General features: G+C 33.4%; 2 protein-coding genes and 1 non-coding gene across 3 annotated transcripts; 2 read left to right on the forward strand and 1 right to left on the reverse strand.

Moving 5' to 3' along the window:
* Nucleotides 1–2,485: 2,485 nt before the first annotated feature.
* Nucleotides 2,486–3,946, reverse strand: Smp_038530 (putative map kinase phosphatase; the record flags this gene model as incomplete). Its single annotated transcript, XM_018789343.1, has 1 exon — nucleotides 2,486–3,946. One exon carries the CDS (start codon nucleotides 3,944–3,946, stop codon nucleotides 2,486–2,488), a length of 1,461 nt encoding a protein of 486 aa, XP_018654795.1.
* A 7,368-nt stretch (nucleotides 3,947–11,314) lies between these two features.
* Smp_143090 (hypothetical protein) lies at nucleotides 11,315–19,566 on the forward strand (the record flags this gene model as incomplete). Its single annotated transcript, XM_018789344.1, has 6 exons — nucleotides 11,315–11,443; nucleotides 14,299–14,367; nucleotides 14,476–14,573; nucleotides 15,938–16,037; nucleotides 16,111–16,248; nucleotides 19,213–19,566. The coding sequence occupies 6 exons, from the start codon at nucleotides 11,315–11,317 to the stop codon at nucleotides 19,504–19,506; spliced, it is 828 nt and encodes a 275-aa protein (XP_018654796.1). The 3' UTR covers nucleotides 19,507–19,566.
* Nucleotides 19,567–23,054: 3,488 nt separating this feature from the next.
* Smp_tRNA_02269_Pseudo_CGA.1.1 lies at nucleotides 23,055–23,126 on the forward strand. Its single transcript has one exon. It is a non-coding gene (tRNA).
* The last annotated feature ends 3,090 nt before the right edge of the window (nucleotides 23,127–26,216 follow it).

Here is a 26,216-nt window from a genome sequence, read left to right on the forward strand (position 1 = left end):
GGAAATACCTCATGGAGCCAGTCACTAGTGGGCATATGATCATTATCAGAAGGGGGGATCGTGGATGCGCACTGCTGGGGAGTCCCACAATAGGACGATACGGCTGTCCAGTGCTTCTAGGTTTTCCATGGTGATCTATCTTCAATTGACTCATGATTTCAACTATACAAAATTACTAAAATCTCCACAAAACCCCCTTCTGATAAATCTTATTTTTGTAAACAATAACCAATGTGATCCAGGATAGTTGTTTCTTACTATCTTCGACTTGCCAGCTAGGTGAACGTGCTTTTTCAGTGATGTGGATCAAACTGAAACCCGATCCCAATATCCGATGCCTTATTCATTAGGCTACAAGGTTAAAATAGTCACTATAATTCATTCAACACTAAATGAGTATGAAATATAACGAAATGAGCATCTAATTTCCTTAAAATTCCTAACTATATTAATTACATATGAATTTCTTATTTCTATGATTACTGCTCGCTGAAAATCGCTCAACAAAAAGAGACGATAGAAATATGAAAAGTTTGGCGTTAAATTTTATTACACACAAAAATAAATGACATTTAATTGGGTTTTTCTTTAAGAAATCTCTCTGTTCATTTTTTATAACAATAAAGTTCATAACACAAATCTAGTGTGAACAAATGAATTCAAATTAACAAAATATGAAATAAGAAAAAGATGTAATTGTGTACACAAGCAATATGTTTGTAATTTTTGTGCATTCACTGATTGATTGTGCTTAAATTTAATTAGTGAGGATAATCTCCACTTTACTATTATTATTCTTAGCATGTGCATTAATTCATTTACCTTGTATATATTCTGTGGTAAAATCAAAACAAAATAGTGCTCAATTAATTGGATATTGAAAATAGCAGTGAATAACATACAAAAAATATGGAACAATCCACTGTCTCCACTATATATATAGGCGTTAACATTATGTTTGTGACATATCTGTAAATTTTCAACATTTCGAGAGAATCAAACAGAATGGTTCAAATAAAAATTCATTGAAAAAATATTATAGTGACAAAAATAAAAAAAACGAAATGGATAAATCAAAAGGAGAGAGTAATGGATAGTAAAATAGTTATCAAAATAGAGAATAGTACAAGATGTGGGAAGTTGAAAAATAAAGAAAAATCACAACGAAACCAGGAGAAATATTGTTTTCTGGAGAGAAACAAATATTTACTCCCTAGGTAGCAGAACAATACAAGCTTTAATTGTTATATACTCAATTGTCAGTATTAATATTATTGGTCTTACATTCACAGGGTACAGGAAGATGAGGGATAGGTAAGGAGAAAAATTGTAATCTTTACTAAATAAATATACAAGAAAATCTTTCTCAATGTATATTCACTTAGTTTGTCTTATTCATTCACGGAAAATAAACAGAACAATGTAACAAAGCCAACTATCGATTGTGTATTGTAAAAGATGAACAGATTAAACCTTATCATTTTTGGCAAAGTGTATAACACGAAACAAAACGTTTATGTGTATTTAATGAAAAAAATTAACAAGATTAACAAATTAAAACACTAAAGAAACTGAAAATAGCAAAAATGAAATACAATTTAAGCTTGAACAAAATAGTTAATTATTTATCAACTATTTTTTCCAGGCTTAAACCATCATTATTATTATTATCAATAATAACATTATCATTATCAAACGAAAAATAATATGACATCTTTTCAAAAAGGTACAAAATTGGTATTTCTTCTTTTTCATCACTGGAAAAGCTTTTCTACTAAAAAAATAAATGAATTCTTACTTCATCAATGGATTTGATGGATATTTGACATTTACTAGATTTGTGAAGGTACGTGTAAATAAATAGACTTATGAATAGTTTAGTATATTAATGGTATAGAGTGAGGCAAATAGGCTTGTTCGATGGACAAAACACGCATACATAACAAAATATAGAACATTAAAACTGCAAACTGATAAGTAGTGATTCAGAAAGGGAACTACAAAAGTACGACCTTTTACATATTCATGTTTAGCAGATTAGAAAGCAGAAGAAAATAAACAAATTATCTATCTGTTTTTCATTGTGTATGGACACAGATCTGTACACAAATAAAAACTCACCGAAAATAAACATCTAAATAATCTTATCCCATTATATATATATATATATATATGGATGTGTGTCTGTTTATGTGTAATATGAATACAAGGTCATCAGTGAAATTTGATACTAATATAGACTAAAACTAATAGTGAATAAATTATATGGTTTTCTCCTTTTCTCAAAAATCTTACTTTTTGAGAAGAGGTATGCGTATGTGGAATAATGTTAAATGTTTGAAGCAGAAAAAACGAATGAGTTTGTTCCGATATATGAATATCTCTATAGAATATCAGTTTAAATGCTTCGAAACACAATATTCAATTTATTTATTTATTTATCGTAAAATCCATAAAATATTGTTTCAATATTTCCACAATTTGATTAACTAAGAGGTTGACGACAACTGATTATCTCCATAGGATACAATGAAATGAATGATTTATTTGGTAATAAATCATTCGATGTTCTAGAAAACATATCGGAATACGATGACCCGCCAATGATATTCTTTGGACTATTTGTGTATAATCGATTTGTATTATAATTCACACTTGATGTTCCACTATAAGTAAGCGATGGAAGTAGACGAATCGAACGACTGCCGCGTAGTTTTTCTTCATATTCTAATAATTGTCGCCAAAATCCAGGATTTGGCTGAATACATGGTCTTATTCTGCGCACGTGTTGATAAGCATCAGCAAGACTCATATTTGTGTGACGCATTAAATAAGCTAATATGAGTGTACTGGAGCGTGAAACACCCGCCATACAATGTATTAATGTTTTACCACCACGCCGATTTTCAGCAGCTATTCGATCGGATACTCTGTCAAAGTGAGCACGTAAATTTGCACTCTCTATATCTTCAACGGGGACATGAACAGTATTCATCACAGCATTACGAATATGGACCGGTGGTGAATCAATCATTGCAGACACTAACAATGTAATGCCATGTTGACGTAATCTGTCCGGTGTGATGGCATTTAAACTACTCAGAAACAGATGATTATTGATGCGTGCAATCTGACTAAACATTTGCATAAAATCTATTTGATAAACAGTATTGTACGGTATGAGTGGAGTGACAGTATTATTTCGATTCCCAATAGCAGAATTATTACTTCCTGATTTCGTAATTGTACCACAGTTTTTCTGTGATTTATCTGACAAATTAAACAATATTGGAGTAACTGACGGTGTTTTGGATCTTGTTTGACAATAAGATGAATTGCTTTGCACTGTTTGTGTAGTGTTTGTTATAGTGGTAGATGTAGTTTGTTTATCACGATTACTCTCGTAAGCACCAGCAGAAGAAACCACTGAACACGGATTTAATTTATCCGATACTACTGTGGTATATGTGCTACTAAAATTACGTTTAGGTGTATTGGTGTAGTCATCTTTTGTAATTTCATTGGTTTTCAATAAATTACTAACAGGTAAATCAGAATTATAAAATTCTAACGGTTTTGATCTTTGCTTATCACCAATTGGTAGTTCACAATCATCCCACATATTACGACGTAAACTTAGACTATTTGATGTCTGATTTGTTGTACTGTTATTTATTAAACGATTATTAATGCAAGTAATATATGGGGAGGCGTGGGTGTAATTTGTATTAGTTGTTGTGCCAGTCGTAATCGTTGAATGATTAGTGGGATCGGAAGCCCACGTCTGACCTACATATGATAGACTTGTGCCATTCATATTTTGATGTGGTAAAATTGTGGTTGAGTGAGGCGGAGGGGGAATGGTAGCTTTATTAATTGCATTTGTTCGTCGATTTTCATCAAAAGGACGATAACTTGAACTGTAGATTGTTGAATAACGATTCATTGTAATTTAATTGTAATTTGATGATTTCTAGATAAACAGGAATTCGGTACATCTTATAAATTAAAAAAGATTATTACATAGATTAGTTCACTATTCAGCTTCTTACGATGGTCAAATATGAAGGGAAAATAAAATAGTAATTTTAGGATTTGATAGGAATAATTAGACAATTACACATACACTAAGTGTAGAATATTAAAGGGTTACATAAAAAGTTAAACTTACGATAAAACCATCGAATGTGATAATACAAAAACCCCCTAGATACGAAGTAATTAATAACCTTATGAATTTATGACGATAAACAAACAAATCATTGAATTAAGTAATCAAAATCTATAGAAACTTCAAACAGCTAGCTGATTTAGAAAGTAAATTTAATCGTCATTCAGTGTCACTTAAGTATAAAGTGCCAACATTAATTTCAAAAAAGAGACTACACTAACAGTTAAGTAACAATGTTTAAGCATAATAATAAAGTAATTCCCCTTAGATATTTGAAGCCATGTAGCTTATTAAGGTTGACGACTCCACTACATAGTGAAAGTTTTTTTCTATAACCATAAGGAAGACTGATTCCTGATGAATTAGTTCAGCGAGAGAATGATATAAATATGTTACTTATTCCCTTGTAATTCTGCTTTTGTACACTTGCTTTGGAGGTTGTTTGCGCTTATTCTGTATCTATACTGCTCTTACTTTTTCGTCTAATATTGTTGAGGTACAGTTGTTGAAAAGTGTAGACATTATAGAAAGTAACATTATTCTCATACACTCAATTATTTTGTTTATTTTCATGATCTTTGGTAGTTAAGGTGACTGGTGAATTAATTTTATTATCTACTCCTGATTGCCGTGTACGACAAAGCAAATAACACTGTCCTATACCTTAAATTTGGCAAATACTTGGTTTTCTTCCGTAGAACGAAGTCAGTTGACACAAATTACTCTAAGCTGATCAGTTAAGTTCAGTAATACTTCTAAGCAAACTGGTAAACGTATTAAACTGTCTCATTTTCCATTGTGAAGGTATTAACAATCGTGATGATTTTGAAATTGTAAATACTCTTTGTTGAGCATGGGCAAAGCTTTTTAACAGTTAATATGAAACATAATATAAGAATTATACCGGAGCACTATGTCATGTTCCCCGACTTAATGATAGTATTGGGAGCTCGAATTATATAATCTGATCAGCACTAAGGACTAGTTAACTATTGTTTAGTGGACGAACAGAAAATGTGATCTACTTTTACAGATGGTCGATTTAAACTCAGATAAATAAATGATACGGCATTTGACTGCAGCGCTGTTTTATTTAAGTGGAGATGAGTAGAGGGGGCCATTAACTTTCATCGTGGATACATATTGCTCGGGAGTGCTACTATACATAAAACAGATGAAGTAGAACTTTTTGTAGGTCGCCTGCAATTATGGAATGATCAACTAATATTTGGCGGTACAAAAATGTGTCTGTAAATTTTTACCCACAAAATTCAAGAATACAATTGAACAGTCGTTTTGACTTACATAAGCCTATTGAACTTTGGTTTTAATAATTCACATAGTTTTCTATACATTTATGTAAAAAGAGTGACCTCAAACAGTTCTTAGTATGCTTTTATTTCCCTATTTGCCACATAATTTAAGAACTGACCAACCATTGATGTAATTACATGTGGGAGTACATGAAGTCTGAATATTTTTTACATGATTATAATTAGTTAGAAAAATTTAAAACATCTTAACTACCGCAACTCTCAAGTATACGTATACAAATAGTATTCCATACCAAAAACTTGGGTTTAGAGTGAAAAATAATATGTCAGATATAAATATTTTGCTTATTTCACTTACTTTTGATTACTGCGAATTTAAGAGATTATTACAACACGTGTCGGAAAAAGATTAAGAAACAACAAAACAACTTTTAACTGTACATTTTATGAATATAGATCGATATGGAACACTTTTGGCTATTTGACAATCGTTTATTCCGTAAACAAAAAAACTAAGTGATGTAATTATGCGAGTATATCTGAGACATTATAATATGTTGTTTGACTTGAATTTAGACAGTTGACGTGTTTAATATTGAACAATGATTATGTCGCTATATCTTGATTGTGTACTAAGTACTTTCTAACAGAAACATGAGAACTAATAGAGGTATCGAGAAGTTTCCACTACCTAAACGCATACTAGAAGTATAGGAAAATGACGATCCAATCTTATGAGCAATTATTATTTAGGTACAGTATATCATTTCAAAATATCAAAGTATTAGAAGTTTATCCAAAATTTTAGCAACCAATTGATATTTATAACAGTTTAAACTACTATCAAAAGCTCAAGAATTTACTAGCTTATTTGGTAAAAATTATTAGTTAAAAGACTTGAAATAAAAGCATCTTTGGAGCAATATTTTATTTTAAACAAACAAATATGCTGTGAGAGATGAACATTAGGATCCAATTGTAAGGTTTGTGACAAAAATGATACTACGATAAAATAATAATAAATCTCATAAACACAGTGATGAATGATTGGAATCCTTGCAATTAAAAAGTGTGAATTCTAATTGTTGAAAGAATTCAAAAGCACATAACAGCGCAACTCATGACGTCTTTTAGAGACAATGTATTATGTTCTGTGCTAGCGGTGATGTGAAGTCATAGGCTGATGATAAGACAGGTACAGGGATTCGTTGTGAGGGATTAAATACGCAGAAAGATGGAAAAAACTGTCGTACAAATACTCATCAAATGACTCTGTAGTATATGACACAATAGCCTGTCGGAGGTAAAAATGAAAACGAAATAAACAATGTGGAAAAATGAGATATGTGAGATTTATGGTTTATAAAAGCACCCAGATGGAAACGGAACAAAAATTTGACGCTTACAAACAAACATTAGCAATCAACATGAATTTCGAGAGCACCCTAATGAAATGGTAACTTAAAAGTTTGTTTCAGTTGGTGCAAGAGCTTTAAAAGAATGTTTCTAATATTTATCACGCAAACCAGGAAACTAAGTTTTATTCGGTGAAGCTAAGGTATGCTCTCTTCAAAATTTTGCTTAAACTAGAGTCATAAAACAATAAATTGTGATAAAACAAAACAATAATAATACAACTCAAAAGTCTTGCATGTTGGAGCTAACGATATTATTCAGTTGCTCAAGTATTAATAACCAAGGCAAGGTTCAAACATGAGCTTGACCTCTTGAGATTCGAGGGCCCAAACTATGGGGTTACAATTTTAGTAGAATGATAGAACCAGTAAGTGTTTTAAAGTCCCCACATGTGCGTCCGTATCACCGAGTTCCAGTCATATCACTTAACACTGTAATCCGATGACTACATATAACTCACCAACCGTAACCAGATAGCCCATATTTTTGAGAACAATTCAGACTAATAGTTGATAACTTTAGGAACTCATTCCATATCTTGGTTTGGTAGCCCCGAGTCCTTTTTAATTTATTAGTTAGCTAAATAACATAAAGCGCCAGGGTATGTGGAAGTCAAGCATATACAACACGTAGGCAGAGTTTCGAAAACTTGGGACATAGATATGCCTTTGACTTTCAGTAACTCTGTTTTACGACTGTACAGCAATACAGAGTGGACTATTTCTTGACATACGTTTTGGTAAACAAATTGATACTCAAATGTACCACGCGTGACTTAAGTTGGGAATCAAACGGGCATTTAGTATCGGCGCAAAGATTCCATTAATGATGGTTGGTTATTTATTTATTTATTGAAACACATAAATATTGGTACAAGGGAGCACCAGATATATATGCGCCACATAAATCATTCGACTTGTGTGAGGGCTGGGATACTGCTCGGGTGCCCAGACCGAAACAGGTGGTTTTCTTAGGGGGCCCACATCCGGAGCCTTTGACCTAAATATCTAGTCCACAAGGCAGTGGAGCATCGTAAGGAGATGCAGTCCTATGGTAGCCGGTGACCAACGATTGATTCATACGCCATTTGTTCTCTCAGGATACTGGAGCCCATGTGCACCATTGGTTCGGAATCAGGGTTTTCCAACTCCTCTAGGTGGATTCGCCGTGTCCACCAACCCGGTTAAAGTGTCGGACATTCGCTTTCCGTCCCCTCAATTTCGTAAACAACACCCCCACTACTCGACTCAGAGTCACATAATTCGCTAGAATTCACAACATTCACTGATATATGACTACGTGTCCCGTGTAACAAGTGGTGCTTAAAGGAACTATTCATAACACGCTGTTAAGTTTATTTCCATGAATATATGTAAATCGTAGTTGAAAGAAGACGGTTATCTGATAAGTTGTTTCATATTCTATCTACCAGAAGCTCATAGATGAAAATTATATTATATTATAGCTGCGTATGGACAAAATAATGCAACAGATGAAATACTTGAATTGCAGTAAAATGAATTTATGAAGATTTACCAAGAAAATTTACCCAATTTATAGGTATTAAACCGACACCAAACTATTTAGCAGAATGTTAGGTGCTATCTATCATCAACAGCTTACCCAAATTTGTCAAATCCAGTAGGAATTTTGTGGTTATATCAAAGATTAAAAACTGTTCAAGCATAAATTAATGATTCTGAATTATACCGTATAATCATAAACACATTAGGCGTGCTGAAAACTAATACTTGACAGTACTGTCCGGAGGTCCTAGAAAGTTTATTCTTGATTATCTCCAGGTTTGAAAAGACATAAAGCCTCCAAAACAATCAAATAACCGTCAATCTTGCTTTTGGGAGACTAGTGAAGTCTAAAAACTTGCGATAGATATTAAGACAACTTTAATACACATGGGGTTAGCTAAATAGTTGTTTAGAGACTTTTATGTGAAATGGTAATATAGGGTTAGATTTTACGATAACATAGGGGAATGATGCATATTTGTTTTAGTGGATATTTATCAAAGAGATTGGACAGTCCTGTTACCCATATAGATACTCTAGATACGTTCAAGTACATCTACATCGATAATGAGACAGGAAAAAGCTTTCAGTATGCAGTATCCTAAATGGGGTTTTATCCAGGTGGAAAATAAGATTCAAAACATTTCATAAACTAACTCGGTCCACAATGTTTAAGATATAAAAATACCGATCTCTACACACTCGTCAAATAAGGACATAATCGAGTTTATTAATGAATTATATTCAATCTAGTGTTATAAAAACATGAATTCATACTTCAAACGTTTTTTTTCGAGTAAGGAAAGTAATTGTGATAAAGGTTTCCTTAACGTTACCACGGTTTTCGCTGTTTTCTGACGTAACTGTGCCACACAAAGACTTACTCTCGCAAATTCTTAGAGAGATTTTAAAGTAGGTTTGGTCGGTGGGACAAACATAGAAACGCTATAAAGATTAACTACAGATGAATAGGTCCTTCGTGGAAGGACCAGTGTCACACAGGATCGATTCACACCTCAGTGACATGCACATGTACGTTATCACATCAGTACAATGACTAGTATCTCAAAAAATTAAACCACATAACAGAATTAAGCGGAACAAGCACTACCTAGGATAAACCGTTACGTTGAGCAACCAATATAAATTCACCTCCTCAAGTTATGGGCATCAGAAAATGTGACATTTCAAAACCCCACTAAAAATTTCAAAATTAAGTTATAATGATGATTTAAAAATGAACAAATAACGAATAGACCATTTCATATTTTATTGTTTGAACTGTTGCGTCATGACAACAGCTAGGTGCTCATTTTAAACCTCTATTTACGGTTCTCTTGTTTATTGAGTGTTTACAAATTGACTAGTCTTATTTGAAACTTTAATTTGTCTGACACTAAATATTCAGTACTGCTCGTACAGATATTGTTCGAAAGACATCATATGTAATGCTATAAAGTTGTTCGAATAATCGATAATATCATCTTTTGAAAAAGTGACAAAAAGATTTCATGACAGCCTTTTTAGTACTTGTATTCTTTAGTCTTTATAAACACCTACCCAATCCAAATTTGGTGGAGTTGGACTCCTACCAGGAGACTCACTTGTTGACTTAGAATATGCCGATGAGATAATTCTGTTTGGTGAAGACGCTCACAAAATGCAGAGTCTTCTGACCACCATAAGCAACAATGCAGGTGTGTTCGGGATGCGATTCTCCTCCTCGAAGTGCAAAATGTTACTTCAGGATTGGATTTCATCGGCACCTGAACTAACGATGGGTAGTGAAGTAGTTGAACGTGTTGACCGCTTCACTTATCTTGGGAGTCTCATCAGCCCTTGTGGTCTGATGTGTGATGAAATCTCAGCACGGATACAGAAGGCTCGACTGGCTTTCGCCAACTCGCGTCATTTGTGGCGTAGGCGAGATATCTGTCTAGCAACCAAAGGACGGGTTTACTGCTCCGCAGTTCACTCCGTCCTACTTTATGGCAGTGAAACATGACCGGTAAGAGGCTACTAGTGTTCTATCATAAGTGTCTTCGAAGCATTGCTCGTATATCCTAGGACCACCATGTAAGTAATACAGTTGTTAGGAGACGGGTACTAGGTAATGATGGTAAATCGATTGATGAAGTAGTGAAACTTCATCAGTTGAGATGGCTAAGGCACGTGCTACGTATGTCCAACCACCGGCTGCTCTGACGTGAGATGTTTTATGGTGTAGGAGTATGTTGGAAGAAAGCTAGGTGAGGCCAGACCAAAACGTGGCACAAGTCCATGAAGTCACTGACAAGTGGACTGAGCCATGTTGGTAGGTGTAGAATACCTGGTTGGAACCCGCGAGATGATAGCGACCGATGGTTAGAGACCTTGAATAATATGACTCAAAATCGTATGCAATGGCTCAGGTGCGTCCGCTCTTTTTATTCTTCCAAATTCTAATCTTCTGAATTCTTCATGTCTCTATCTTTTTTCTTTCCAAATTTATTTCACTGGATTTTACTCCATAAATAACATCTTCAAACCCTAATCTTTCGGATTACTGCTCATACTCTTACTACTTCTACCGCTATGGGATTTGAATAGGCAACTGCATCTCTGTGGTAATGTGGTATGGCAACTCGAACTGATGTACGTACGTACGAAGTTCTACGTTGTGACTGACTGACTTTTACCAAATGTGGATGTATATATAGTTCTTTAAGATTATATAAATAACAGCAGTCCAGAAAACATTTCCTGATCAAATTGCAAATGTAAGTTTGAACAATAAAATAGTTTAATCAGGGCTAATTTTTTTCAATTTATTTTTTTAAATGATGCTACGATTGAGAGGAGAAGAATATGAATGATTCTTATGATATGCAATTTCACTCTTTTAGAATTTACAAAAGCACAAAGCGAAGTAAACTGACCAAGAGAATATGACAAAGATTCCGTTGAATGACACAGACTTTGAATATTTAAGAACTACACTTATATCAGAATCAGCAAGTGTTTCAGACAAATTTGATAAGCTGTATTATTCTAAAGGATACCTTACAGGACGGCAGGTAGGCGCAGCAACTAAAAAGTTTTAGAGGTTGAAAAAATTTCATTTCTTGTCAGCATAGTTTCAGTATACCTCATATTCATATTAGTTTTGATTGTCGTTTGAAACATTTCAAAGTCACGAAGATATAGTGAATTCTGTCTGTTTGAAGTTTTTATTTTTTTGAAACTCATCCTGAAGTTCATGAGAAATGTTTTTAAATTCATTAATTCAAAGCGCATGAGGAGCTGTCAAAATGCCCCTGTTTGTTTGTTCTCTGATTGATTGTCAAATTTTGGTATTTTGGGTAGTGAAGATTATTGAAATCCGTGGTTTTACATTATGGACCAACTTGAAATAGATAACTTTTAAGAACCAGCAAGTGCTGTTTAGCTATTTCATCCTATAACGGAACGCCTTGTTAGTGTAGATACACAACACCACTAAGGCTCGAATCCTGAACTTGCGGGCAGTACAACGAGTGTTTAATTTTTGGACCATTAAGTTATCATCCAGTAGTTTCCATTTATAATTTCAAACAATTTGCGATATCATGATTTAGGTGCGAATAATTCAAATCAGCAGTATTTTACTGAAGTTTATTAGTCTGTAATGTATTTGAGACTACCAAGTGAGTAATGCTGAAGTTAAGGTCATCAATTTTGTAAAGATGACAAATCCATTGACTATTAGGCGAAATTTCATCTGCCGTGATGATTGGGACAGGTGTTACGGATGTCCAGTCACTGCCCGACCTGACTATTGATAGTACTTGACGTAGAAGTAGGTTGAAAGCTATAGGGGGTGAAAACAAGAGATGACATCAGTTCAGACAGTCGCATAATGATAATCAGGGCAGCATGAAGGGGTTTAGACCTCTTAGTTGAAATTCGTATGTTACTTGTGATCACCGATTGGAAGCTTAAAGTAACATGAATCAAGATAGATCACAATAGGGTGGATGAATTTGATGTCTTTCTCCTTAATCTTAGATTTGGTTAGAATTATTTCACAGTTTTTATCCCCATATTTTAACCCTTCGACTCATAATTCATTCTCTACTCCTGGTAATTTTCATCACTTTGGGTACTATTTCTTTGCATGTTGTGTTATTCATCTATTCTCACCGTGCGTATATTATGAAAACTTGAAACCGTCTATATTTGTGCCTGTCACTAAGTTTTTCATAATTTACTGACAAACGTATTTGTGTAGTACATTAAGACATTTTTATTAACAATATAATTATTATACACGGATGTTTTTCTCCAAAGCTGTTGATGTTAAATGAGTGAATAACAAATAGAATAGTTCGAATCTTGATTTTAGTTGATCAGTCAGGTGGTGTATTTGAATGAATACCAATATATATTTTAATAGTCTGGGTTATTTGTGAAGGATTGATGCGGATATTTTAACCTTCATCTCGTGGAGAAATCCTGTGTAAAGTGGTTGACAAATTTGGAAACTGTAGTATTTTTGATATATATGATGAAATAATGAAAAATTAAATACTGAATTAATTTGAACTTTGAGGGTGTTTTAAAAAGTCAGAACGAATGATATATACAGAGGGATTTGTTTATTATGATGCTTATGTCTCACAATGGTAAAATTTTAAATATCAAAACTGAAAACATGACCGATAGTCATACGTACATAAAGTTATCAATAATTAACAACCTAAACATGAAAATACAAAATATCAACTAGCACCAACCTACTACGTAATGTAAAGGAAACGTAACTCATGACATTATTGTTCCAATCATTCGACCTGTCGAAAATTTCCATCTTTTGTACAGAAATTTCATTTCTGTAAAGCAGGAAATTTTAACACAAGTGTTGAAAATTAGTCAGTCAGTCACAACGTAGAACTTCGTACGTACGTACATCGGTTCGAGTTGCCATACCACATTAGCACAGAGATGTAGTTGTCCATTCAAATCCCATAGTGGTAGAAGTAGTAAGAGTATAAGCAGTAATCTGACGTGCAATGTTTTATGGTGTAGGATTAGGTTGGAAGAAAGCTAGGGGTGGCCAGACCGAAGCGTGGCACAACTCCATGAAGTCACTTACAAGTGTACTGAGTCATGTTGGTAGGTGTAGACTACCTGGTTGGGATGAGATGATGGCAATCGATGGTTAGAGACCTTGAATAATATGACTCAAAATCGTTTGCAATGGCGAAGGTGCAACTACTAGCAAGCTCAAAAATCGGTCTCAAGCAGTACAAGTTTATTTATTTATTTATTTTAGATAACTCTTGACTCTTGGTAGTATTTTATACCTTCGAGTTCGAACTTTCATTCTTTCTCTTTCAAACAGTGCTTCGCATATTCGATTGCCCACTCCACTTTGCATCAGACTTTTAAAGTTCTTTATTTGTGAAAATGTTAATTACTGCATCTTCGACTGATAGACCTTATGTAGTTTCCATTGCTTATATATGACTAACTGCATAAAAAAGCAGTTCACACTATGTCGACAATTTTATCCGGTGAATAAAACTCATAAGTGTAAAAAATTAAACCATCATATATACATTTCATTTTTTAAATGTTCCAAAGTTTGACATTAGTTGAAAGTTTGTTAATCCGTCAATTACTAATTAGATATCAACAGAGTAATTGCTTTTCACTCTATCCATACGTACACCATGAAAGAAGAATTTGCTGCTCCTAATTTATTTGATTGCATAGGATAAGTTGCGTTGACTGCAATCATCATCATATTTCAATATCTGAGACCATAACTAAAATCTGGGAATCATTGAAATATCTTGTCTATCATGAAAAAAACTTCAAAGTATTTTTATTATTCACTAACCAGGCTAATGATCATCAATTTTCATTTTGTTGTCACTCATATTTTTAGGCTGCGGCCATCTTAGCTTGTTATAAAACAGCTCCAGAAAGAGTCAAGGTGATAAAAGCCTTACAAAAAGTACGTTTACATCCTTTAATTATATATAGTCTGATATTGAATATTAATCATGATTGTAAACATTATCCATTGTTTTACTTCAATTCTCTCGTTTATTTTGCATTGTAGAGATTATGCCGTATGACATGTGCTGAAGCAACTGAAATATTAAATGTTTTACAATCAACCAATTATGATCGATTATTTGCATTGGACTGCATTAAACAGTAAACCATTTGTTATTCCACTAATTGTTTCAAATAATTAACTAACTTTTTTGTTTAACTTACGTAAATTTTAGAAAACAAATTATTAAAGAACAGAGAGATTTAAAACTATGGAGTGACGGATGTTTTTTCGTTAGAGATGTTCAGCCCATAAATCAGATTTTAGTAGTTGTACCCTTTCTACACTAGATACTTCACTTATGAAGTATTTGATTGTCTTCACTGGAGACTTTTAAAAGAAGTGAGCTGTTGGGATTTCAATACAGGTGATGGGTAGTTTTTTCTCACGACGTCGGTGGATTTGATTGATTGTTAATGTCAGTTATCCTTTCATGTAGCCTGTATGTAGTTCGGTAGTTATTTTCTCTTCTACTCTCTTTTCATTGTACCTTGTCAACATCTTTTTCTACTTAACTTATTACAAAATATCTGTCGCTTGATTAATGATTCGAATGCCATGGCTTTAGGAATTGTTTGACATTTTTTGTGTTGCATTTGCATAGGTTTTCAACATTTTCTCAGTTGAATTCATGTTTACATAAACGATACGAACGAATATGGGTTATAACATTCATTTTTACTTATATCAGGTTGAAGAGGGTCGTCACTTTGTTTCGTCTCATCTTTCTTAAGGTTTTGACAATTCATTTTGCAAATGTTTCCCGACTCATCCTCTTTTGTCTCTATGTTTATCAGGTCCAATTATATTGATCAGAGGGATCATGCTGACTTGGTGGTTACAGTTAGGCCTAAAAGCTCTTTATAGTCTGATATGTTCATCATGTATATTATAAACGTTTACGGTAAATTTTGTAGCTGATCGTGATTTAATCACGAACTTCCGTAAACACCATTGAACGGATAGTTTTTTCGTTATTTTCATAACAGAGTCAATTGGTTCGTTTAGGTTTGATTATCACCACTGGTTAACCAGTTTCACAGCAGTGATATCAGTGAAGAAACTATTGTAAAAGTATGAACAAATTTACAGTCTTAGAAATTCCATAACTGTGTACACTTGCAACTCCGAACCAGATCTAATCACTGACATACTGATCTAACTACTGGAACCACTTATTCGGTCTTTAATGCTCCACATCATTAATTTCAGTCGAACATTAATATACCATAATTAGTATTGTTAGTGGATTATTATTTCTGTTTTGGTTTGACTGACTTCGTATGCCATTAATTTACGTCTGAATTGTACAAAGCTTTCATAAAATAATTTAACTAGGATACTTTTGTTGATATATATATATATCAATTAATGTTCCTAATTCTTTTTCCTCTTTAACTCATTTACTTTTACCTAAAAAAATATGTCGCTTTTCACTTTCACTTTTTTTATTTTTGTTTTTCAGTACATTAATTGATCATGAAACAACTGATGGCATTGAATATATCTTGAGAGCTTTTGTTTATGAAATTGATAAATTGAAAGCATTACAAATATTATCAACTGTAATGTTTCAGATTATTTTGTCTTACAAATAATATAATCACTCTTTATTTATTTTTATCCACATACATATAGGTTAGTATGTATGTTAAAAAAGAGTTAGCCAGTGGTGGACATCAAGTCTATGCACCATTTGGTGGTCTTTATACCCAAAGCTTTCCAGGTTGTGAGGCACTCTATGGACCAATTAGTGAACAAATGGCTCTCAAAGATGTAAGAAGCTTTCTTTTTTATTACAAATAAGTTTATTACCTTTTGGTTAAGTAAATTCATTTGCAGTAAGTAATACACTTTTACGTTAGCTTTCGCTGTATAATGATATAAGCTGAAGAATCTCTGAATACTGTAGAGTATTGAAAGGTTTACTACACCTTGGGGTTGTGTACTTGTGACCACATACAAGATTGAACACAAAGCCTTTAGGTCGTGTAAGGATTTTAGTCAGAGTTTACACTTTGAACACTAGTGAATATGGGATTATTGAATGATAAAGGCGATAAATGTCTAACCTACAAGATAGTTCAATCTCACCAATCACGGTTTCTCACTAGAACTCTGAGAATTCATTTTAAAGGAAGTCATTAATTAACAATTCCTTTTTGTTCAGTTGGGTGGTTTGTGAATATTGGTTCAGTTGTAAGATGAATCTTACCGAGCACTTATATCGACTGTACAACTACTAAAAACGATTGAGCACTGTTTATTTTTACTATTACTTTCTTTTTGATCAACTAAAAGTGAAGCGTATCAACTTCAGGCAATATATTGTTTGATGGACCTAGGCTTCATACTAGTTGTCACATATGGTCAGTCTTCAGCGAATCGACTCTCTCCATAGGTTTGAAACCATTGTCACTAGGGATCTTAATCTGAGACTTCGTGGATATGGATAGCTGACAAGTGACAAGTACTTTTGGGATCTCCATAAAACCACCTAATATCTTAACATTGTGCACTGTCTCGTAACTTAGACTAATGGGCACATTACAAGGCGGTTGATGAAATTCAATTAGCACTGGAGGCTACATAAGAATGACGATGGTATATGCTTAGTGGTTAATAAATGTAGAATGCAACATTATCTACTATATGTTAGTTATCAAATACACCTACCAGCGATTTCTCTCAACAACAAGTCACTTCTGAGGTTGTAAATGACATCAAAGTAAGAAGATCAAAAGAAAAACTTCACAGGAATAATTCAATTTAGATAATTTTGCTATCTTTGTAAATAATGGATAATAATAAGACCGATTCATATTCTTATGCTCTGTTTCACAACTTCGAAAACCGGAGAAAAATGCATCTCTACTTCGTTAGTTACTTATAAGTAGTAAGATGTTGTTTGAAATCTTTTTCGAGAAGAACAAGTTGATTCGTTGAAGAACTTATGGGAAAAGTGATAGAAATGAATTCTAATTTGTTTTCCTCAAGTGATCAGTCTTATGGTGCATATTTTAGTAGTTGAATTCAGTAAAAATTCCATTGTGACATGGTATGGTTACTTCAGTTATCATGTTGTAATTTTGGTAACTGTAATTTCATATGATACACATTCATTTCTACATGATTTAATGACAAGGAGCATTAAAATGTATTTATTTGTTGATTAAATAATTGCGATAAATCCTTTCTGAGTTGTTGTCGAAAGATGAAGTAAATAATTGTGCAACTATGTAGATAAAAATAAGTAAAGTTAAGCAAGTTTTACAGACACATGAGTAGACTTTTATTTAACATTTATTCCAAGTGGTTAAGCTAATTAATTAATTTCTTTTAGTTAGGTTACAAATTAGTACGGTTCATTTGGTTAAAACATTTTGATAAAATAAGTGATATATGCATATGGTATTAAGAGTATGCTTATTTTCATTACCCTTCAAGCTAATTGATTGAACTCGAGAATGCATAAAATTCAGGTTAATATTGATATAATTTTACTATCTTTCCAAATACACTATCTATTCAGAAAAAAATGTACGGAACGAATATGTAAACAGTGGCCTTCTCCTCTCCGTACTGTCTCGGTCCTTTTTATTTTTCTATGCTTTTAATATTTCATGTTGTTTTCAATTAATTGAAAGAAAACCAAACATGAGGAAAATCAAATCATAAGAGCGTATGTACTTTATCCCTGCTACCTACTCATATAACCTCTAGGACCATTAGTAAAAACGAATGAAACATAACGATTATGCGAGTTAATCACTTTCGTTCATTACTTTCAAAAAATTTATCTGTATTATACACTGTTCTTGTTTATGTCAAAACATAAATATAGGAATAAAGAATTAGGCTAAATTAATATTAATTATGCCTATTTCTAGTGTATTCATTTATTATTTCCATTGTGATTATGCAAGTCGTAAAAACTCCTATCATTACTGTTAGTTACCATTCCATAGTTTAAACAAACAGTTGTTTCTGTAATTTCTGTTCAATATATGAATAACGGATTTTCTGTTTTGACCAATTGATTTGAGCTGATAGTTATAAGACTTAATATGGTTTGTTCTATCATCCTAATGTTTTAATATACAATCTGATGATAAAAATATGAAATAGAGATGAGTGGTGTCTGACAGTGGAATCTTGGGTACGCGTTTCATCCTATTTTGGATTCGTCAGCTTGATGTACTTGCATCCCTGAGTTGATATTCACTCAAAGACTTGAACTCATTACGTTCGCTTCAAACGACATCTCTTTGTCCATTTTGTTACTGAGCCCAGACAACAACTAGCTTGTTCAATTCAGTGGAGCCTAATTGATTTTTGTCTTGGTTGTTTGGATCTTTCCATTGACATCAAGGACTACAATTGATCAGTCTCTTATTGCCTTATGTGCATCCTGTGCGGATTGCCTCAATATTGCCCTCAGTCACAATCATTATATGCAGAGATGGATGGTGGCTAGTTCCAAAAGTCAATGGGAGGAATCAAAAAACTAATAAAACAACCAATTGAAAATATAAAGTATTCATAAAAATCATTTTTGTTTACACCATATTCGGACGATTAATGATCAGTGATTAGAGTATTTCCAGTTAGATTGACGCTCCAGAAGGAATTTCAGGAACTGTTCCACCATGTTCAGATAAGTTCTTTTTTTAGAATGATTTATATATATATATCATCCATAATAACCTTATTGCTGCTTTTTGTTTCTTCTTCTCACAGCATTTAGTAAAGCCTTCTCTTCCAGTAACAGCAAATATACATCCATCACTGTCAATATTTCATTCATCACCATCATATAAATATATAGGTGACTTAAACCGTTCATGGTATCCTGGTGGCGGTAGACCACCTTTACCACCATCAATAGCGGATTATGTTAAAGTAGGTCCGCCGAAACAACTAGCTGAAACTGAGCCTGATTTTCTCAAAACATCCCCCATCTTTCATGATAACAATGCTGATAATACCAATAATGCTTGTTTAACTGTTGATCAAGTTGAAAAAAGCGAATAAATCGTCATCTACTTGTAAGCAAGCAGAAACTGATTGTCGTCTTTAACATTATTTTACAACACAAATTGAATTTTTTTGTCCATTGTGACACTAGTTAGAACGAAAAGGATTTTTCACACTTGTAATTGTTAGATGTATGTAATTCGTGAGTAATTAAATATTTTTTTTATTTGAAAGAACTAGACTTCTTTACTTAAATTGGACATAAAATATGATATTCAAAAGAATTATTGATATTTTTGCTTACAATTTTTCAAGAATATACAATTGAATGGACACGATCAATCAGTATTTTACTATTGAAGAAGATATATACGAATATGAGATGTAGATTATTAAACCTTTACTTCATGAGTTAGTTAACTATCAGAAGAAAATAAAGAATAAATAATTACTGATAACATCTGCTGTCGAGTCTTTGTTTTATTGTACACTAATTTATTAGATGTCATTAGGTATATTATCATCAAATAAAAAAGTATACTCCGTAGGTTATTCATTCTAGTTCAAATAGGAGCAAATCTATTTAGTCCATTGAGATCTTTGAAGAATAGACCTCTTTTAGTTGTCTTGTGATATAAAACAATCATCATCTAATTGTTAAGTTCGCTAATTGATTAACTCAGAATACGGTATACAACTACGGCACTTGAACGTACAGAACCACACAGTCACAAATCCGAAGACAAAAGAAGGCTGGAGAAGTGCTTGTTGGGTAAGAATCAAAATGTACAGAAAATCATGAGTATTTATAGGTATTAGCGTTTGTTCTATCAACATTATAATTTAGCCAACCCTCAAAGAGGTAAGTTATGCTACTGTCCAATAGTAGCATGTCACGTTCATATTCTAGAAAGCTCCATCACGTTCTGATTAAGTGGGAACCTTAAGTGCTTCTGGAGGCTCCATCGTAGTTCCTGGAAGCCGTCCCAACACTAGTTTACTTGGTGATCATCGATTCTTCTCCACAAGTTCAATGCTTCCAGACTTCATCATTTATCATGCAAGTTATCTTATAGAAAATATCTTGAAGAAACTTACTTAATAGCTTTTGATTTGTTATTGAATGAAGTGGTATTCATCTTTTAAACGGACAAATATTACATTGTAGGATCATGTAAGAAACTGAACCGATTCAATTTGTCATACTTTATTGATTACATTTGTAAACTAAAAAACTTTCAATGAATAACACAGATTGATTCATTCGCCTAAATCATCATCTAACCTAGCTTCAATTTAATACCACCACATATAATGACCAACGATTAAAAATCACAACGTTCACAACACACGGTCCTAGTCTCCTCAGTTAACTATTTTTCCGAACTTCACCGGCTGATTGAACTTGTGTACCGTGAACCGTATTTCTGGCGCCACACAGAGAGTTACATTTTGATCAAACTACACATTAGTAGTGTTTGGAAAATACATTCAAACAAATACTTGTGAATGTGTTTAAAACGATATGTGTTGTAAAAATGTTCGGCTAAAGCGTACTGTGATAAAAAATTTATCATATGAAATAATAATCTAATAATTACTGATGATAACTCCGCCTGTAGCTTTTCTAGGACTACTGCCGGTCCCAAGTCCACACCAGTGAAGAAAGTTGGGCATGGGATCGGCAACCCCAACCCGTAGAAAACAACCTTGCTAAAATAAATGCTAACCAGAACAAACAAATTAAACTATTTAAACTCTGCCTTCCGAGTTAAAGGAGGAATTACGACGCCTCATGATGAAAGCCGAGATTCTTCGGAAATCACGAGGCACATATCCATTCTGACAACCAGAGCAACAACTTTTATAGGCACATAGAGTGTCCGGACAAAGTAAGAGACCTGGAGAATCAATGAAATAGCTGCGGAAATTAGGAGATACAATGTAGTGGTTCTTGGAATGAGTGGAAAGCATTAGACCCAAGCTGAACAGAAAAGGATGGATTCAGGAGCGATGCTCCTGTGCTCTGGTCAGGTAATATAAAAATCTCCACACACTCAGTGAGCTGCTCTGGTGCTGTCCAAAGAAGCACGAAATGCACTCATGGGATGGGGATCTCATGGACCTAATGTGGTGTGTGCTACTGAATTCGATAGATCTAAGTAGTATGTATCATCAATCGAAAGTGAAATACCTGGCAGCGGAAAGTTAGGAAGATCAAAGAAAAGAGAACGAGAACAGAGAATGATTAGTGTAGAAATGGAGGAACAATGAAGTGTTAGACGATTGACTGATATGTTGAAAATGAAGTATTTACTGTATGGTTCTCAGATTTTACTGAGCGATTCTGTAATCTTGTATTAAAATACATTCGATTGTCCCCAGTTGTGTTCTCGTTCACCATACTAGGAGCATCAAAGCATCTTTCGAAACAAAGAAGGGGAAAATTATAATGAATGTTATCCAGTGTCATGCACCACCGATTATAGTATTGACGACGATAAAGAACAGTTTTACGAGAGGCTGCAATCAATCACAGCGAACTGCCCAAGGAGGAATCTCACTATCCTGATGGGAGACATGTACCCCAAAGTTGGAATGGACAACACCGGATATGAAGATATCATGGGACTACATGGACTGACTGGAGGAAAAGAACAAGAATGGTGACAGATTTGAAAATTTACCTACATCCAACAAAGTGGTTATAGGTGGCACAATATTCACCCACAAATGCACAAACTAGCTAATTCAGCAATAGGAGAACAAGTAAGATTCACAGTGGCACCGCGCACATTAATAGTAATTGATGTCCAGTCCTTATTCAGGCAAGCTTACTTTAATAACATGACTACTCAATTTACAGAAGGCAGAAAAAGTCCTTAAGATCGGTTACCAAATTATTGCACCTATATGCGGTCGTTTTCAAACTTCAAAGTGATTTTCAACCTATCGAAATATGGTTTTCAATTCTGTTTTCAAGGAAATTCGCAGTTTGTTAAGTTTTAATATTTAAAATGCCATAGAATGGTTAATATAGTTTTAAAACTGAAACCAAACAGGTCGTCTTTATTTTGTGACAGTCTTCGAGATTATCTATATTGACTTTAACAGCTTGTTATGATGTAATGCTGATTTTGTTCACACTTTTGCAACCTCGAGGGAACTAATGTTCCTCAATCATGTGTGAAACTTTTTATTTAGTGCTATAGGCAGATAAGTTATCTCTGAGTTATTCAAGCAATAATTGACCTACAGTTGGTTCAAATTTCTTACAATAGTCTGGCATGCTGATAAAGTTCAGCGAACCAAGTTACAGCGTGCCGAATACCAAAGTAAACTATTGTGCCTATCTTGAGAGACTTTCGGTCAATTAGAAGACAGTGTTTAGTCAAACTAGAATTTATAAAACCCCCCTTGTGATAATGATCATATGCTCACTAGTGACTGGCTCCTTGAGGTAATTCCTGGAGTTCTAGTGAGAAGTCGTGGCCAGTGGAGCTAATCCATGTCAGGTAGAGACAGGTATCTACCTCAGTACATTGGAAGTTGGTTGCGCAATTTCGTGGATTGGTTGAGGTTAGACATTAAAACCGTTGGATGCCAGCTCAGTGGTCTATTGGTTAAGGGCTCCGGCTCGAGACTGGTAGGTCCTGGGTTCGAATCTCGCGAGAGCGGGTTCGTGGATGCGCACTGCTGAGGAGTCCCATAATAAGACGAAACGGCCGTCCAGTGCTTCCAGGTTTTCGATGGTGGTCTAGCCTCAATTGACTCATGATCTTAACTATAAAACAAAAATAACAAATTATAGTGGATATAAAATAATATGATTAATGAATTCTTTTAGGTGGTAAATTGGTTCATTGTTTGTAGGATATAGAGGCGTCCAGCAAAGAAATTCATGTGTAAGGCTCAAAATGATTCCTAATAGAGGGCCCTTATACGATGATAAATAGTGTTTAAAACGGTCTTGAATCGCTTCTATGGCAAAATATACATTCAGTCTTTAAAAAGATTCGAGTTTGTGAAAAACTACTTTGATATTACTTGATGTAAAAGTCATTATGAAATGTCATTTTATTTACACTTTTTATGACTTTTACTTCTTTGAAGAATTCGTAATATATTTTTTACCATTTTTCGTGAATATTTTGATCTTAACTACACTGAGATTCTTCAAGAGTCTTCTGAGAACTCTATATTTCCAAACTTTTTGATTAGACAGTCTCATTTGTAGGAGCGATGGCCAAAAATAACAAACTGTTTGGTGAATTTTGTTTGTTTTCCCCTTTTTTTTCGTAACACAAATGTAAATAAAAAGTGGTGTAAAAAGCATACTTGCGACTAACCAATATTCATCAGTTAGCTTGAATACTGAACTATCTATTGGGCTTGAGTATCTTTTCGAATATCTGTTATAAACTAACCTCTTCTTTTTGTTTGTATTATTTGATGAATAAATTTGTATTTGGTGTTGGTTTTTGTTGTTCCGTATTTGTGTAAGTGTGTTACGGCGTTATTTCTTATCAAGCTATGTAAATAGAAGATAAAGTTTGGTAAAGAGAAGTAAGGGGAAATAAAACAGAAAAAATCGAACTTCTTCATAATCTTCGAAAGCATCTCTTGATCATATGGTAGCAAACAAAGGTGTCAATATTCTTTTTTTGTTTATTTATTCCTAATATTGGAGTTTAGTATTAGGTCAATTGAGTAATTTGTGATGTTGTTGAATTAAAGTAACTGGTAGTGAATGAAGAACAATTGAGGAAATTAGAAGCGTTAAAATACTGTTTAGTCATAGACCAGGAGTTCTTATCAATACCAGATATCATCCTTAACACAGGATCAAACCAAACTCTTTCAAGAGTTGGAGCGGGGTAGTTATAATTGAAAAAAGTGAATTTACCTCCTACGGTTAGTATCTAACTCTCGTCATTTCCCTAATATATCACAATCTTTATTGAATGTAACTGATGCATAAATATCCCATCTCTAACTTGGATGGTTACATTTTACAGTTTCATCATATACATATAAAGTGGGACATGTTTTTTGGAATGTGCTAAACATATTTATTTTTTACATTAAATGTAATCAAATTACAGTAAAATGCGTATATTTTATTACAGAATCGCCTAACAGAGTTCTGAATAGTCAGAAAATAATTTTATATCCAGTTGGAAAAACGTAAATGTTACACAAAGTATAAGTAAATTGAGTTTCTTTTGAAAACCATAATTAAATAACTCTGAAATTATACAAACATTCCCCCAAATTAATTAATTCTGGATCGCAATAGAATTCAAACAGTTAGTGTAGTGACATTTAATTCATTAATTCTCTGTATGATTAACAGTTTGTAATTAGTCCCATCTTGTTCAATGTTCATCGCTACTTCGACACCTAAGGAGAACATTCAGGGGTTAAATGAAAGTGAAATCTTGAAATGGTGAAGGAGATTTGCATCTTAGATAGAAGTATTCAGTATTGAATTCTTTGAGATAGGAGATTTACCGATAAAGACTTCATTTTCTTTGCACGAAATATCATCAATCTTTGTTTCATTTTGAAGTAGCTTTACACTTAAACTATCCGGCTCAGAAAACGAAATATCACCAAAGTTGAAATCTGATGATAAGATCATTAAGTGATCTAATTGAGTAAAAGACAGACAGATGATCAAAAGGCTGCTAGTTTGAAGAAAACCATGGCACACGGGTGTTTTCTACCTTTGATTGTTATTTGTCTCTCAAAATTCCTTTATTTATTAGCAAAATTATGAAAGGCATCTCACAAATGTTAAACAGAGATTATGTCATTTGGAATGCATTATAAGATAATTTTTAATCCACTATTTAGTAAATGAAAGTTTTTGATTATTACATTTTATGTTAAATTATTGCAGGATGTGTTTATTGGGTAATACTAGCCTCACTGTTGTGACTGCATGTCCTTCCATGAAATAAAACATTATTTGGATGTAAGTTGTAAGAAACTGTGATCAGAAGATCAGTGTAATAAAATAAAGCATATTCTGATGCATTACGTAATTCAACGAATACATTTAAAAAGAAGTAATAAACAGTGTTACAAACCAGCGTAAACTCAACTCAGGTCAAACTTGAGACTAAAATGATAAATGTTCAAAACATCTCTTTCCTCAGTCTCTTTAATTAAATGATTTCTTAGTGTCTTTATGTCTTTGTATGAAGTCTATCAAGTGTAAGCAGAGAAATTAGGACAGTTGAAGACTTTATCTGTTATGTAAATGTACTTTATAACTGTCAGATTGTGTAAAGCTCAACGGTATGTAATTAGTATAAAAATTAGAATAAATGGGTATTCTACGCATTCGTGCGTAGAGAAGCATTTTGGTCATTGTCATACCTGTTTACAGATGAACTTCCTATATTCTAATTGACACACCAGATGAAGAATTTTCTGTAAAGAACCAGTATAGTTCTATTTTCTGCGTTCCTCGTCATTTGTGTAATGGATAGTGATATTCAGAGTAATCAAATTGATATTTCGTCATTCAGTTGAGGTAGATACAACATTGATTAGACCATTATTAAACGACTTATTTTTGTTAAACAAACGGTAACTTAATTTTATATATATAACAACTTGGTGGGAGTTTTCCATTTTCCTTAAAAATTATTCATTCTAAACTAGATGGCATGCCGTGGGTATAATCACTAAGTTCATTGTGTCCGAATTTGAGGTTAATCAAGTCATAACTCGAATTATTTACCTAGCTTATGAGA

Source organism: Schistosoma mansoni, chromosome W (assembly GCF_000237925.1).
Source record: "Schistosoma mansoni strain Puerto Rico chromosome W, complete genome".
In the NCBI taxonomy this organism is placed as follows: domain Eukaryota; kingdom Metazoa; phylum Platyhelminthes; class Trematoda; order Strigeidida; family Schistosomatidae; genus Schistosoma; species Schistosoma mansoni.